The sequence below is a fragment of the Oncorhynchus tshawytscha genome, linkage group LG17, assembly GCF_018296145.1.
Source record: "Oncorhynchus tshawytscha isolate Ot180627B linkage group LG17, Otsh_v2.0, whole genome shotgun sequence".
NCBI classification, from domain to species: Eukaryota; Metazoa; Chordata; class Actinopteri; order Salmoniformes; family Salmonidae; genus Oncorhynchus; species Oncorhynchus tshawytscha.
In genome coordinates, this window is record NC_056445.1 from 8,023,026 (window position 1) to 8,037,352 (window position 14,327).

General features: G+C 46.7%; 1 protein-coding gene across 3 annotated transcripts in view; it reads right to left on the reverse strand.

The window, feature by feature from the left end:
* celsr1a (cadherin EGF LAG seven-pass G-type receptor 1a) overlaps positions 1-14,327 on the reverse strand; it is a 121,888-nt gene that overhangs the window by 61,598 nt on the left and 45,963 nt on the right. For all 3 annotated transcript variants that reach the window (XM_042300062.1, XM_042300060.1, XM_042300061.1), the window contains exons 2-5: positions 5,598-5,766; positions 5,197-5,377; positions 4,590-4,878; positions 2,689-2,911 (exon numbers count right to left, since the gene is read on the reverse strand). In XM_042300062.1, coding sequence (XP_042155996.1) covers positions 2,689-2,911; positions 4,590-4,878; positions 5,197-5,377; positions 5,598-5,766 — 862 coding nt within the window. The remainder of the gene's footprint in view (positions 1-2,688; positions 2,912-4,589; positions 4,879-5,196; positions 5,378-5,597; positions 5,767-14,327) is intronic.

The window sequence follows — 14,327 nt, forward strand, 5'->3', positions numbered from 1 at the left end:
CCATGCGCAATGCCAAGCGTCTGCTGGAGTGGTGTAAAGCTCACAGAAGGGGACCGGTGAGTCCTGAAGCACGTAACCGCATAAAAAATCGACTGTCCTCAGTTGCACTGTCTCTGGAAGCAACATCAGTACATGAACCATTCGTCGGGAGCTTCATGAAATGGGTTCCCATGGCCTCAACCCCAATGAACACCTTTGGGATGAATTGCAAAGCCTACTGCGAGCAAGGCCTAATCGCCCAACATTTGTGCCCGACCTCACGAATGACCTTGTGGCTGAATGGAAGTAAGTCCCTGCAGCAATGTTCCAACATCTAGTGAAAAGTCTTCACAGAAAAGTGAAGGCTGTTATAGCAGCAAAGGGGGGACAAAATACATATTAATTCCCATGATTTTGAAATTAGATGTTCGACCAGCAGGTGTCCACACACTTTTGGTCATGTAGTGTATATGAGAGGTGGGATTTGGGGTTGGAGAGGTGTGTAAGGAAGGAGTGAGAAACTCCTGAGGAAGAAAAGAGGAAGAGAGACTTGAAGGACAATAAGAAAGTGTTCGTAAGACCAGTGGTCTAGAGACAGGAAGGAGGAAGTAGATGCCCTGCCCTGGTGGCCCATCTCCCTGTTAACCCCTGCCATAGTACAGTGCCTTGCAAAAGTATTCATCCCCCTTGGCATTTTTCCTATTTTGTTGCATTACAACCTGTAATTTAAATGCATTTTTATTCGGATTTCATGTAACGGACATGAACAAAATAGTCCAAATCGGCAAAGTGGAATTTAAAAAATAACTTGTTTCAAAAAAGTCAAAAAAATTAAAAACGGAAAAGTGGTGCATACATCTGTATTCACCCCCTTTGCTATGAAGCCCCTAAATAAGATCTGGTGCAACCAATTACCTTCAGAAGTCACATAATAAAGTCCACCTGTGTGCAATCTAAATGTCACATGATCTCAGTATATATACACCTGTTCTGAAAGGCCCCAGAGTCTGCAAGGCGCACCACCAAGCAAGCAGCACCATGAAGACCAAAGAGCTCTCCAAACTGGTCAGGGACAAAGTTGTGGAGAAGTACAGATCAGGGTTGGATTATTAAAAAATATCAGAAACTTTAAACATCCCACGGAGCACCTATAAATCCATTATTGAGCAATTGAAAGAAAATGGCACTACAACAAACCTGCCAAGAGAGGGCCACCCACCAAAACTCACGGACCAGGCAAGGAGGGCATTAATCAGAGAGGCAACAAAGAGACCCCTGAAGGAGCTGTAAAGCACCACAGCAGAGCTTATAGAGACATACCCCAAGATACTTGCAGCTGTGATTGCTGCGAAAGGTGGCTCTACAAAGTATTGACTTTGGGTGGGGGTGAATAGTTATGCACGCTCAAGTTTTCCGTTTTTTTGTCTCATTTCTTGTCTGTTTCACAATAAAACATATTTTGCATCTTCAAAGTGGTAGGCATGTTGTGTAAATCAAATGATACAAACTCCCCAAAAATCTATTTTAATTCCAGGTTGTAATGCAACAAAATAGGAAAAATGCCAAGGGGGTTGAATACTTTTGCAAGCCACTGTATGTGTGTGTGTGTGTGTGTCATCCTGCATGCGTGCTATAAGGGGCACAGAGGGCACGAGAGTCAGACACCAGATGCCAGCATGGCAGTAGGAGGTGCAGGGGGGGGGCAGGGGGGCAGGAAGACACAGACGATAAAAGAAAACAGTGATAAGAGTACCTCATCACAGGACTCTTCCTGTTTTCACCCTGTTCTACCGCTTCTCACCGACACACTCTGCTTTTCACATCCACCCACTTTTATGATCCTCACCCCACCTAGAACTTCAAATGGGACTAGCAACAGATCTGACACAATATTTACACTACGGTGCAAGTGCACTAGTTTTGATCAGAGCCACATAAGGGCTGCCAAATAGAATGTAGTTTACTAAATTTATGGGCTGTTTGAGAGACAAAGAACTTGATCTGCATTCCCATTTCTGTGTCCCTGCCTTGACTATGAAAGGTGTTATAGATCATTTTCCTCTACGGCTGTTTCAACAGATAAGAGCGTGCGCACGCACACACACACACACACACACACACACACACACACACACACACACACACACACACACACACACACACACACACACACACACACACACACACACACACACACACACACTCTCATGTGTTTAATGTAAGCATTTTTTGTGTGAGCTCCGACACAATAAAGATGTCTCTACATGCCCCACTGAACTGGTATACTGAACTGAGCTAAGTGTGTGTTTGTTTGTGCAACCCTCCCTGTACCAAAATTACGGTTTACTACACACACGCAAACATGTACAGTAGACATGTCGCTCTGTTAACACATGATGGAAACAGAAAACAGAAACAGGATGCACCTCAGCTCAATTTCGAGTCTCATCGCAAAGGGACTGAATACTTATGCAAATAATGTTTTTTTATTTTTAATACATTTGCAAAACATTTCAAAAAAACTGTTTTCGCTTTGTCATTATGGGGTATTGTGTGTGAATTGCTGAGGTTTGTTTTTTATGGAATCCATTTTAGAATAAGGCTGTAACGGAGCAAAATGTAGAAAAAGTCGATACATTCCAAAAGGCACTGTAGATGGGGAGAGATACAGAGAGGGAGAGAGAGAGTAGATAGTTTCCAAGTACTCACATGAACGAGACAGTGAAGTGGAACCTCTGCCGCAGTCCTCTGAAGGTGATGAAGGACTGACCGGGGAAAGACCTGGTGGTCATCTCACAGTAAGGCTTCTCGTACTCTCCCGGGGGACACTGGCACATAAACCCCCCCACCAGCAGGTCCACACATTTCCCCCCGTTCTTACACACCCCCGGGACACACCGCCCCGACCGGGTGTTCACCTCACAGTGCTCACCTGGGGAGAGAAGGGAGGAGGGAGACGGTAAGGTTTAAGAGTGATATCCCCACCCGGTCAGACACACAAAAAGTCACGTTCAGAGACTACATTCCCATTTCCCATTTCTGAGAGACAGGAGACACTGTTTCTATATTGCTCTGCTGAATGGTTCTCATGGAGAATCTAACAATAATAATTATAATAGGTCACATACACCGGATAGGTGCTGTGAAATGTTTTTTTTTTTACAGGGTCAGCCATTGTTGTACGGCGCCCCAGGAGCAAATTAGGGTTACAGACACTGACTACTGGTCTGGACGTCACATCACCACCACAGACACACAGCTCAGTTTCCCACTGACAGACTGTCTGTCTATGAGACCACAGGAAACTGGCTGACTTGCTCAAGTTTGCAGGCCATCTTCGAGTCCATCAGTTTCCTTATCTAAGATGGCCGCCACCCATCGCCGTCAACTCCAGCTCCAGTGTTGTGTCAACCATCATCCCGCCAAGATCTGTCTAGGAGGGGAGGGGAACAGCCAGGTATGCGTGGGATGGAGGGGGGGGGGCAGGACCCTGTCTGGACCCTGGTAATGATTCTTCTCTCTGTGGTATAATCCATTTTCCGAGGAGAATTAGGAGGATCTGTTTCCCTGTAATGCGGGAATAATGTGGAAACCCAAGGCGGACACAGTAGGCCCCGCTGTCATCGGCCACATAATGGCTCCTAACTAGCGGAGGTCGAACTGTGACCTTCAAAGACTAGACCCCCCCCCATTGGAGGAGAGGAAGGGTGGAGTGTGGTATAATGAGGTAATTACAGCTGATAAGGAAGTGAAGGAGGGAAAGAGGAAAGTAGTGGCGGGGTTGTCATTATATTCTACCGGGCCCCATTGCAGGGACAGAGAGACGGAGAGATGTGGTATCACTATCAGATGAAAGGTCCCGTTCAGTTGACCTGCTGGGGCTCCCGAATGGCGCAGCGGTCTAAGGTGCTACAGACCCTGGTTCGATTCCAGGCTGTATCCCAACCGGCTGTGATTGGGAGTCCCACAATTGGCCCAGCGTCGTCCGGGTTAGGGTTTGGCCGGGGTAGGCCGTCATTGGAAATAAGGATTTGTTCTGAACTGACTTGCCTAGTTAAAACAGGTTAAATAAAATAAATAAAAACCAGCAAACTTCATGAAAACGGCCTGAGTGCATCTGATAGCTCCGCCCCTCGACCATCACTCAGACACAAAGACAGTGACAGGAGTTGGGCCTACTGTAGAGTGTACCTGGGGCTGCCAGCTTGACAGCATTCCAGCCTCATCGCAAACATAAATCACATTGAGACAGACCATTTAGTAAAGGGGTCATTTGTAGTTGATAGATCATCAGTGGGTTGGTGCATCCTGCTGTTGGCCAACACCAGAGTTGGTCTGGAGCCAAAGTGACTGCCATGAAATGCCTCACCCAAACTGGAAGCTACACTCTGATGGTGGCTGGGGTGACTTACCAGACAGTACCTACATACAATTTAAATCTCTTAAAGACCTAGGAAAGTATTAGCCTGGTCCCAAAACCTTTTGTGCTACGTTGCCAACTACTATGGCCATGTTCGCACCATTTGCAAGACAGCACAACAGGTCAGGGAACAGGCTAGCAAGGATGATACAGTACACAAACAACTCCTTCACTGAGTGGAGCCACTGACCAGTGAAGTCTTCCTGACACTCGCATGTATAGCCTCCTTCTCGGCTGCGACACTTCCCATTGTTCCTGCAGGGTCCTGAGTAGCAGAGGTCTATCTCCGTCTCGCAGTAGTCCCCGGTGAAGCCTGCAGGACAGCGGCAGCGCAGACCGTTGATGGGGTGGATGGGCCGGAACAGCACCGTGTCGGAGGAGATGAAGGGCGGGGAGCTGTCAAACTTCAGCACAGACACACACTTCATATAGTTCTCACACGGCTCCCTCAGGCAGATGTTGTCGTCGAAGGGAAGCACCTGGAACGGATACAATTCATTAGGAAATTGCTCAAATCCAGAAAATGAAATGGGCAACAGAGATGGCTGGTTTTCGGTCTTTCCTTCGAATCAGTGGCTGACTTAGATCGTGTTCATTACAGTCGTGTTCATTACGGCACACCGTAGCTAAACTTTTCAAAACAACAACTAAACATTTATTATTGGACAAGTTCGGATAGTACCTCCCTGATCATTTTCTTCAATTTGGGGCCAACTGTACATGACCCAGTTGTCCAGGAGTGGGTAGGCAGGGGTCAATTTGGGATTTATTCAAAGAACCTGTTGTGAGTAAGTTACCTGTTGTGATGATATTAGTCGGAGCAGGGTGCGGTTCAGATAGATCTGCTCCTGCAGCTCCTCGGAGGGGAAGTACCTCCCTGGGGGACCCCCTGGCTGCAGCGCCGAGAAGGTCACGTTGAGGATGGCGCCGCGAACGTCTGTGTCGTTCTGAATGTTGAACACAAAGATGGCCTGGCGGCTGGTGGAGAGTAGAGAGTCTTATGATCACACAGAGCAGAAGTGCTGTGGCAGCAACAGAATGCTACACGGACCTCCATGGAGTAGAAGCTAAGGTTGCAACACTTCAATAACTTCCCCAAAAATTCCCAGGTTAGACAGAAATCCCGGTTCCGAGGGTTATTATTCCCTCCTGATACAGAGACTCTTCCAAGCAGGTTTTCTGGGAGCAGACACATTACCTGGTGGAGAGCACGGCTGCCACACCTTCCAGGAAGAGGGACAGCAGAGGGGACAGGAAGCGCTCCTGAGACATGTTCTCCAGGCGCACTGTGATGCTGTTGGTCAACATGTCGTCTGTGATTATGGTGACCCGCAGGGTGCACAATGCCGTGACCCGATGGATACCATCTGGGGAGGGGGGAGGAGAGCGAGAGGGGGGGTTAAATGGATGAACTACAGAGCAGAGCAACAGTTAAAAGACAGATCAGAACGAATGTACATAATTGAAGCCATGAAGCTTTGTTAAGACTTGTTGAGCGTTTTGTAGAATATAGAAGTGATCCTCATGTATGTATTGCAGAGTAGTAGAGTCAACCACAGTTCAACCACACTAAACACATGAAGATTGGTGTTAAACTTTGTTGAATAGTTCATGAATGAGCCCAATTTGTTAAAACTGGCCCGATCATAGACATTAAATCAACTAGACAGAGTCACTGGCAGGCATATAATCATTTGAATAAATAACCTGTCCTGTCAATGACAGCAAAATGTCGGCATTTCCCTCCCTCTTGTCCAGGAACACACTTTAATTACCTACTGTAAATATCTCAATCCTAATGGATCCTTCTCAGAGGAGATCTCGTGCGCATCCCAAATGGCACCCTATTCCCTATATAGTGTACGACTTTAGACCAAGGCCCACGTTGCTCTGGACAGAAGCACAGCACTCGATAGGGAATAATAGTGCAATTTGGGACGCAGCCCCAAGAGTGTGAACACCAACACTTCCCGCAAACGAGAGACATGTGCTGCTCACAGCGATTTCCTGACAAATATTATGTTACAGTGAGACTTGGGAAGGACTGGCTTCCAGTGTCCTGAGTCTCTGCCAGCGTTCTCTCTCTGTGCAGAGCTTAGCAGCTGCACTTGTTTGTCATGCCACGGTTCTCTATCGACTACGGTAGATTGAATTAATTAGGTGTCATTGTGATTCCACCTGATTCAAAGCCACTCCTAAGTAATTAAACGACTCTGATCTCGTTTCAACTTGTGGAACAACTGCAAACTGCTCAGTTCTTCTATCCCATATGTCATATGGACTGAGTGTACAAAAGAATCTTTGAATCTTGAGACAATTGAGATATGGATTGTGTGTGTGTGCCGCTCGGAGGGTGAACGGGCAAGACAAAAGCTAATGTGCCTTTGATCAGGGTGTGGTAGGAGATGCCAGACACATCGATTGTGTCAAGAACTGCAATGGCTGCTGGGTTTTTCATGCTCAACAGTTTCCTGTGTGTATCAAGAATGGTCCACCACCCAAAGGACATCCAGCCAACTTAACACAACTGTGGGAAGCATTGGAGTCAACATGGGCCAGCATCCCTGTGGAACTCTTTCAACACCTTGTAGAGTCCATGACCAGACGAACTGAGGCTGTTCTGAAGGCAAAAGGGGGGTTTGGTGTACTCCGTGTAGAGCCCATAGGCCTAGACCCATTCGTTATAACGCTGGGTTATAGGAAGAGAGCTGACACTGCTAACTCTTAACTGATCCATACAAATTCTACAGGGCTGATCCATACAGAGTCTACAGGGCTGATCCATACAGAGTCTACAGGGCTGATCCATACAAAGTCTACAGAGCTGATCCATACAAAGTCTACAGGGCTGATCCATACAAACAAAGTCTACAAATAGCTGATCCATACAAAGTCTACAAAGGGGCTGATCCATACAAAGTCTACAGGGCTGATCCATACAAAGTCTACTGGGCTGATCCATACAAAGTCTACTGGGCTGATCCATACACAAAGTCTACAGGGCTGATCCATACAAAGTCTACAGGGCTGATCCATATCCAAAGTCTACAGGGCTGATCCATACAAAGTCTACAGGGCTGATCCATACAAAGTCTACAGGGCTGATCCATACAAAGTCTACAGGGCTGATCCATACAAAGTCTACAGGGCTGATCCATACAAAGTCTACAGGGCTAGGCTATTTGTTCAACACCAAGCATACAGAGAGAGTCTACAGGGCTCTACTACTGTGGTTTCTGGGATGTAGGAGGAGAGTTGCCAACAGGTGGCTGCAGCAGTTGAAATACTGTTGAAACGTCTCTGAGTGGCCGATCGGGTTGCAGGAGTCTTGTTGAGTCAATGTGTATGCGTGCGTGAGAGAGACGGCTGAGCGGCAGGTGCCTTGTCAGTCACTCTCCCCCAAATTAGGTCATTTCTCAGGACCCCTACACCCCTCTCTAGCCCCGCCCCCCTTCCTATATTCCCTCTCCCTCCCCCGTCAGTGCCTCTGTTCATCAGACTGCCTCACACTGTTTATCAGACTGGGTGCTGATACCGTTGTCTCCTCACAGCCTCCACTTCCTCCTCCTCTTCACTAAAAGTCTTGCCCAGTGTGTCATCATTATCAGACAAAGAAGAGCAAGACGACCAATGTTTTCCACTCTGTTATACCCACAGTCACCACATACTTCTAGAGAAGAACACACAAAAGCCCCCCCTCCCCATGTGGTCATACACACACACGTTCCCTTAGTTCACCATAGAGAGAGGGTGCTCTACTAGCACAGATAGTATCTGTTACACTAGACATCCATCACAGAGTAGTCTACCCAAGTTGTCTACTCTCCCACCTGTCCCCTCTGCCTGTCTGTCCGCGCAACACAGTCAGTACACATGGTGGTCCAGAAGCTAATTGAAACGCAAGCACATATGCAAGCAGGGATGGTTGGACAATCGTGCGTGCGCACACACACACACACACACACACACACACACAACAGGAAGCAGGTGTAAGAGGTTCCAGTCACCTGTTCAGTGTTAACATTAAGCAGCAGGTCCAGACAGTAGCTGTTGGCACTCAGCTTAAGACAACAGTAGCACTCTAAACCCTTCGCTGTTGAGAGTACAGCTCAAACCATCCTGAATGTGCTTGACAAAACGTTTCATCACCTACTCTCCGGGTCCTCAAAAGGCAAATCTAAGCTATTCACTCACTGAGTAAACTGACCAGGAACGAGGCCTACTTTATTGGCCATGAAGTACAAGCGCACAGTCCTGCCTCTCTAAGTGACTAACTACATAGAGCCACTGAATCCCATACTGTTCCCCACACACAATGCTGAGGGAACGAGGGTTGACAACAGGCCATTAACAGGGGAGGACAAGGTTAAATACAGGGAGAGTTTTCCAGGAGGAAAACTGTCCTGTGGCATCCCAAGAGAAATGCTATTTATATCCCCCCCCCCCAGCTGTTCTATTCAGGGTCAATGAGAGGGCAACACACACACGTACACACGGGGTGTCCCTGGGCAGATCACTGCCAGTCATCCCAGGGCGTGTCATATTCAGACGCCATGGAAACAGGAGTTCTCCGAGGGTAAATAGCACTGCATGAGTGACATGGGAGACGACAGGACCCACCCCATAGTGATATAAAACACCACACACTACATTACAAAGATGCCGTTTACAAGTATATCGGAGTGGGTGAAATACCCCGATGAAGGTCTACGGAGTCTGAGACATTGGTGAAATAAGATCCATTTGTGGGAAGCATCAAGATCAACAGTGTGCTACAGTTTTCTTTCGTGTTCCGTGTGTGTTACAATTACGATATGCCAAGCATTTATGAACTTGTAATAACCATTAAGATGATATGAGCCGAATATGCTAAAGTAAACAAACAGGTGTATTGTCCAAACGATAAAAAAGTCACAGCGTGTCACTCATTGTTTTATTAAGTCATCTCAGCTAAGAGTCCAGGCAGTATACTGCAACAGTGAATGAATCATATATATGATGATTGAATTGTGTTCATTGGGATTAATAAAATGAAGTAAACCGCAATCTGTTTTCCAATAGACGCAGGTCTAGTCAAGCAACCACTCCCCGGATCCTAAGCATAAGTGGGAGAAACTCAAAACTCACTTTACATCAGTGCATCTTGTTTATGAGGCAGGAGGTGCTAATAAGGCTGTTAACAGACTGTGAGACGGTGATATGCATGACACCAGTCAGTCTCTGTAGTTTACAGGACTATAGTGACGCCTCTTGCACTGAGATGCAGTGCCTTAGACCGCTGCGCCACTCTGGATGGAGCCGGACACTGGGACATTCCACCAAGGTTCCCATCTGTCACAGTGAGTGACAACAACACCCTCGTCTGTATCACTAACTGCCCCACCCACCCATTCTGGAGATCGATGACACTGCTGTTACTATCTGTCTGTGGTCTGTGACTGACAGAGTGTGGCCATCATGATGGGGGGTCAATTCTTTTTCAACTCACAATTTAGGAAGCACGTTTAAACGTTCGTAATGAATTGAAAAATCTGCATAGAATCAACAGGTGATTTTCAATTCAATAGACTGAATAAAAAAACGAAGCGGACCACAACCCAGGTGACCACAACCCTGGTGACCACAACCCTGGTGACCACAACCCAGGTGACCACAACCCTGGTGACCACACCCTGGTGACCACAACCCTGGTGACCACAACCCTGGTGACCACAACCCAGGTGACCACAACCCAGGTGACCACAACCCTGGTGACCACAACCCTGGTGACCACAACCCAGGTGACCACAACCCTGGTGACCACAACCCTGGTGACCACAACCCTGGTGAACAACCCTGGTGACCACAACCCTGGTGACCACCCACACCGTCCAACAACAACAGCAGTGTTTTCACAGATAAACGGAAGAAGCAAACGGCAGACGTCTCATCTGTACGACAGGCGACAGGTTCTCCTCGCAAACCTGTCAACCCCACCCGTGTGAGACAGAGGGGGGATTCAGACCCCCCCCTACAGCGGGAAGAGAGTGGTATGTTCCGCTCCTAAATCACTATGACAGGGGAAAGAAGGAAAGGACAACCCCTGCATTCCACACAAAGACCAATCCTTCCCTGCATTGGTTTGTTTGCAGTGGAAATGTGATTATTTAAATCATTTTGATATTTACCACAGTCAAGTAGGATGGTAATACGAGGAATAGTGTTTAATCCTTGAAGAAAGCCAACCATTATAACAACAGACATTCTAGATGGCAGTGTTTTTTATTTTACTGGCAACCATCTTTTATTGCGCAATATCATTTTAAAGGTACAGCGACCAATGAAAACCAGTGAAAACTGAGCCCTATTTAGCAGGTGCCGAGAAAGCACCACAAAGCGACCAACTGACCCCTTTCTCTCTCCGAACATTCAAATATTTGAATCACAACAATGACTCCAAACCGACTGTACCTCGACCAATAGGTGTCTAGAGAGATATCAGCTCCCCTCTTCCCTGTGACACACCTAACCGCCCCTGGCCTATCAGGTACAGAGCAAACCAACAGGTTGTTTGACTGTCGAGTCAATCCCACACATTCACTAACAGTTTGGCTTTCTCAACAATCTGCCGAAGAACGTGCAAATCCCTCTCTCTCTCACGCAGACACACACACTAACCATTGGGTCCAGTAGAAGAGTTTCTCTCACACTGTGTGAGCAAACAGACAGACTGGGATGTAGGATCACATATCAGCAGCCTACAAGACATGCTGCCAGACATCCTGCTGTCTGTGTGATAGTTAGACGAACAGGGTCAATTCACCCCCTCTCTCGTCGTCTCTACCGTAATGACCATTACAGTATATCCTACAGACTGCTGTCTGTGTGATAGTTAGACGAACAGGGTCAATTCACCCCCTCTCTCGTCGTCTCTACCGTAATGACCATTACAGTATATCCTACAGACTGACAGAACGGAACGACAATCACACTAGAATCTATCCATCTATTACTCAGGAATTCAATATGCATGGCACGAGATGATAGGTTTGGGAAATGAATAGATGAAATGAGGAAGTGAAGGAAAGGTTCTTAGTGGTTGCCAAGCGGATGTATACTATGCGCGGAGAGGAAACGAGAGCAGGGATACAATGAAACTGTAGCTGACAGAGATAATCACTGCAGATGACTGGGGACGACTGGGACCTCACTGAGACAGACAGCTGTGCATCTGTCTCTCCCTACACACATCAATCACGTCTCCCACACAACTGCCACAGGCATCAATCGGGAGGACAGGAGATACTGACACCACGGCATATCATTGTAATGCCATTATCAACAGTCACCACTAGAGCTCGAACCTCTCTGTCGACAGACATATCATTGTAATGCCATTATCAACAGTCACCACTAGAGCTCGAACCTCTCTGTCGACAGACATATCATTGTAATGCCATTATCAACAGTCACCACTAGAGCTCGAACCTCTCTGTCGACAGACATATCATTGTAATGCCATTATCAACAGTCACCACTAGAGCTCGAACCTCTCTGTCGACAGACATATCATTGTAATGCCATTATCAACAGTCACCACTAGAGCTCTAACCTCTCTGTCGACAGACGTATCATTGTAATGCCATTATCAACTGTCACTACTAGAGCTCTAACCTCTCTGTCGACAGACATATCATTGTAATGCCATTATCAACAGTCACCACTAGAGCACGAACCTCTCTGTCGACAGACAACTAGGATGTGACTTCATCACGATGATAGCACATTCGTGTTTCAATATAGGCCACATGTCAGGCATAGATAGTCGGAACCTTGGCCGTGAGTCTGAGCAGTGGCCCTTTAAATGAAACCGTGTTCTGGGATCAATGGTTAACTGTACAGGAATGTGTAGAGTGACTGGGTTCACTGAGAAACCCTGGCAGGTTTACAGACCCCAGACCTGAAGTTAGACAACTAGGAGAAATGTACAGCTCATCTATCCGTTTTTGGACTATCCCAAATGGCACGCCTGTCCCTATATATTGCACAACATAGGGAATAGGGTGCCATTTGGGATGTAGCGCATAGTCCAAAAACAGATAGATGAGCTGCAGATTTCTCCTAGTTGTCTAACTTCAGGTCTGGGGTCTGTAAACCCGCTCATATTCCCCTTCACCAAGAATGAATTGTGCAAAGTCAGCAGAGAGTCATCAGTGTCAACTGTAAATCCTCCACTGGCAGTCCATTCAGGTAAAGGAGGAGATAGTCTGCTACATATCCTAGCTCATCCCGTCCTCCCTCCCTCTCTTCGCCCATCACCATCGCTCCCTACCTTTAACAGTCTCTGTCCGTCTGTACCTGTGTCTCATCCCTGTCTGTCCAGCAGGCCCGGTGGACTCTACACCCAGAACCCTTTATCTCACAGGATTAGTGTTTATGTACGTCTGGCTGCAGCTTTGATCTGCTCTGGCCTGGAGACAGGCACACGGATTGCGCCTCAAATGGCACCCTTTGCCCTTTATAGTGCAATACTGTTGACCAGGGCCCATAGGGGATCTACTCAAAGGTAGTGCACTATATAGGGAATAGGGTGCCACTTGGAACGCACACATGGACATACCTGAGAATAAATATGTCTGGGGAGATGAGAGGGGCTTTCACTGAGTGCTTCCAGACACACTGACAGTAATAGAGTAGAGGAGATGAATGGAGAGGAGGAGAGCTTCTGGCCACTACTCCTCTTCTGAGGCTGCCAAGGGTAGTGTCCAAAAGCATACTCTGCCATATTCTGTCTATCCGCAACACCGCGGCTCTGGCTGTTTTGGAAGCGCTGGTGATGATGTCACAGAGGTGTCCTCCTATCCCACTAGACGAGCGAAATTCACCTCATGTCATAACTCAGACACACGTACACAAAAAACACACACGGCTGTCCCAGCAAAATCCCACTCGACACCTGCATCTTTCCCTCTTCTTCCTCTCCTACGCTAAAACCCCAAAGGCAGGTGTGAGTTAACGAGGATTAATGCGCTCGCACTTGGCCAGTCAGTCACTCAACCGTAGTTGTGAGGAGAGGAGAGAGGCAAGCAGGTAGAGACACAAAAGACTCCTTTCACCCCAGGATGAGAGGAGGGGGGCTAACAGGGAATAACATCCCTTCGACAGCACTGGAACAGGTGGGATTACAACACAGGAACAGGAATAGGGAATCATTCAATTCTTCCAGAGTGATCATGAAATACAACCATGACGCCCTATTCCAAATCAAATCCAATCAAATGTTATTTGTCACAATCTTTGTAAACAACAGGTGTAGACCAACAGTGTAATGCTTACTTATGGGCCCTTAAAAACAGTGCAAAGAGAAAGATAGATAGAAAAGTAAAACACAATTAGTAAGGATAACTGGGCTATATAGACAGGGTACCAGTACTGAGTCGATGTGCAGGGGGCACGAGGTAATTGAGGTAGATATGTACATAACTTCAGTGCCTTCAGTTAATTATTCACACCCTTTTAACTTTTTCCAGATTTAGTTGTGTTACAAAGTGGGAATAAAATGGATTTAATTGTCGTTTTTTTGTTGTCAACGATCTACACACACTCATCTTTAAATGTCAGAGTGGTAGAAAAGTGCAAATATTTAAAAACATTTTATGGAGAATAAAATACTAATATATTTTGATTTGAGTATTCAACACCCTGAGTCAATAGATGTTAGAATCACCTTTGGCAGTGATTACAGCTGTTTTTGGATAAGTCTCTAATAGCTTTTCACACCTGGATTGTACAATATTTGCCCATTATTCTTTTTCAATTCTTTAAACTCTGTCAAGTTGGTTGATCGTTGCTAGACAGCCATTGTCAAGTCTTGTCATAGATATTCAAGCTGATTGAAGTCAAAACAGTAACTAGGCCACTAAGGAACATTGAATGTCGTCTTGGTAAG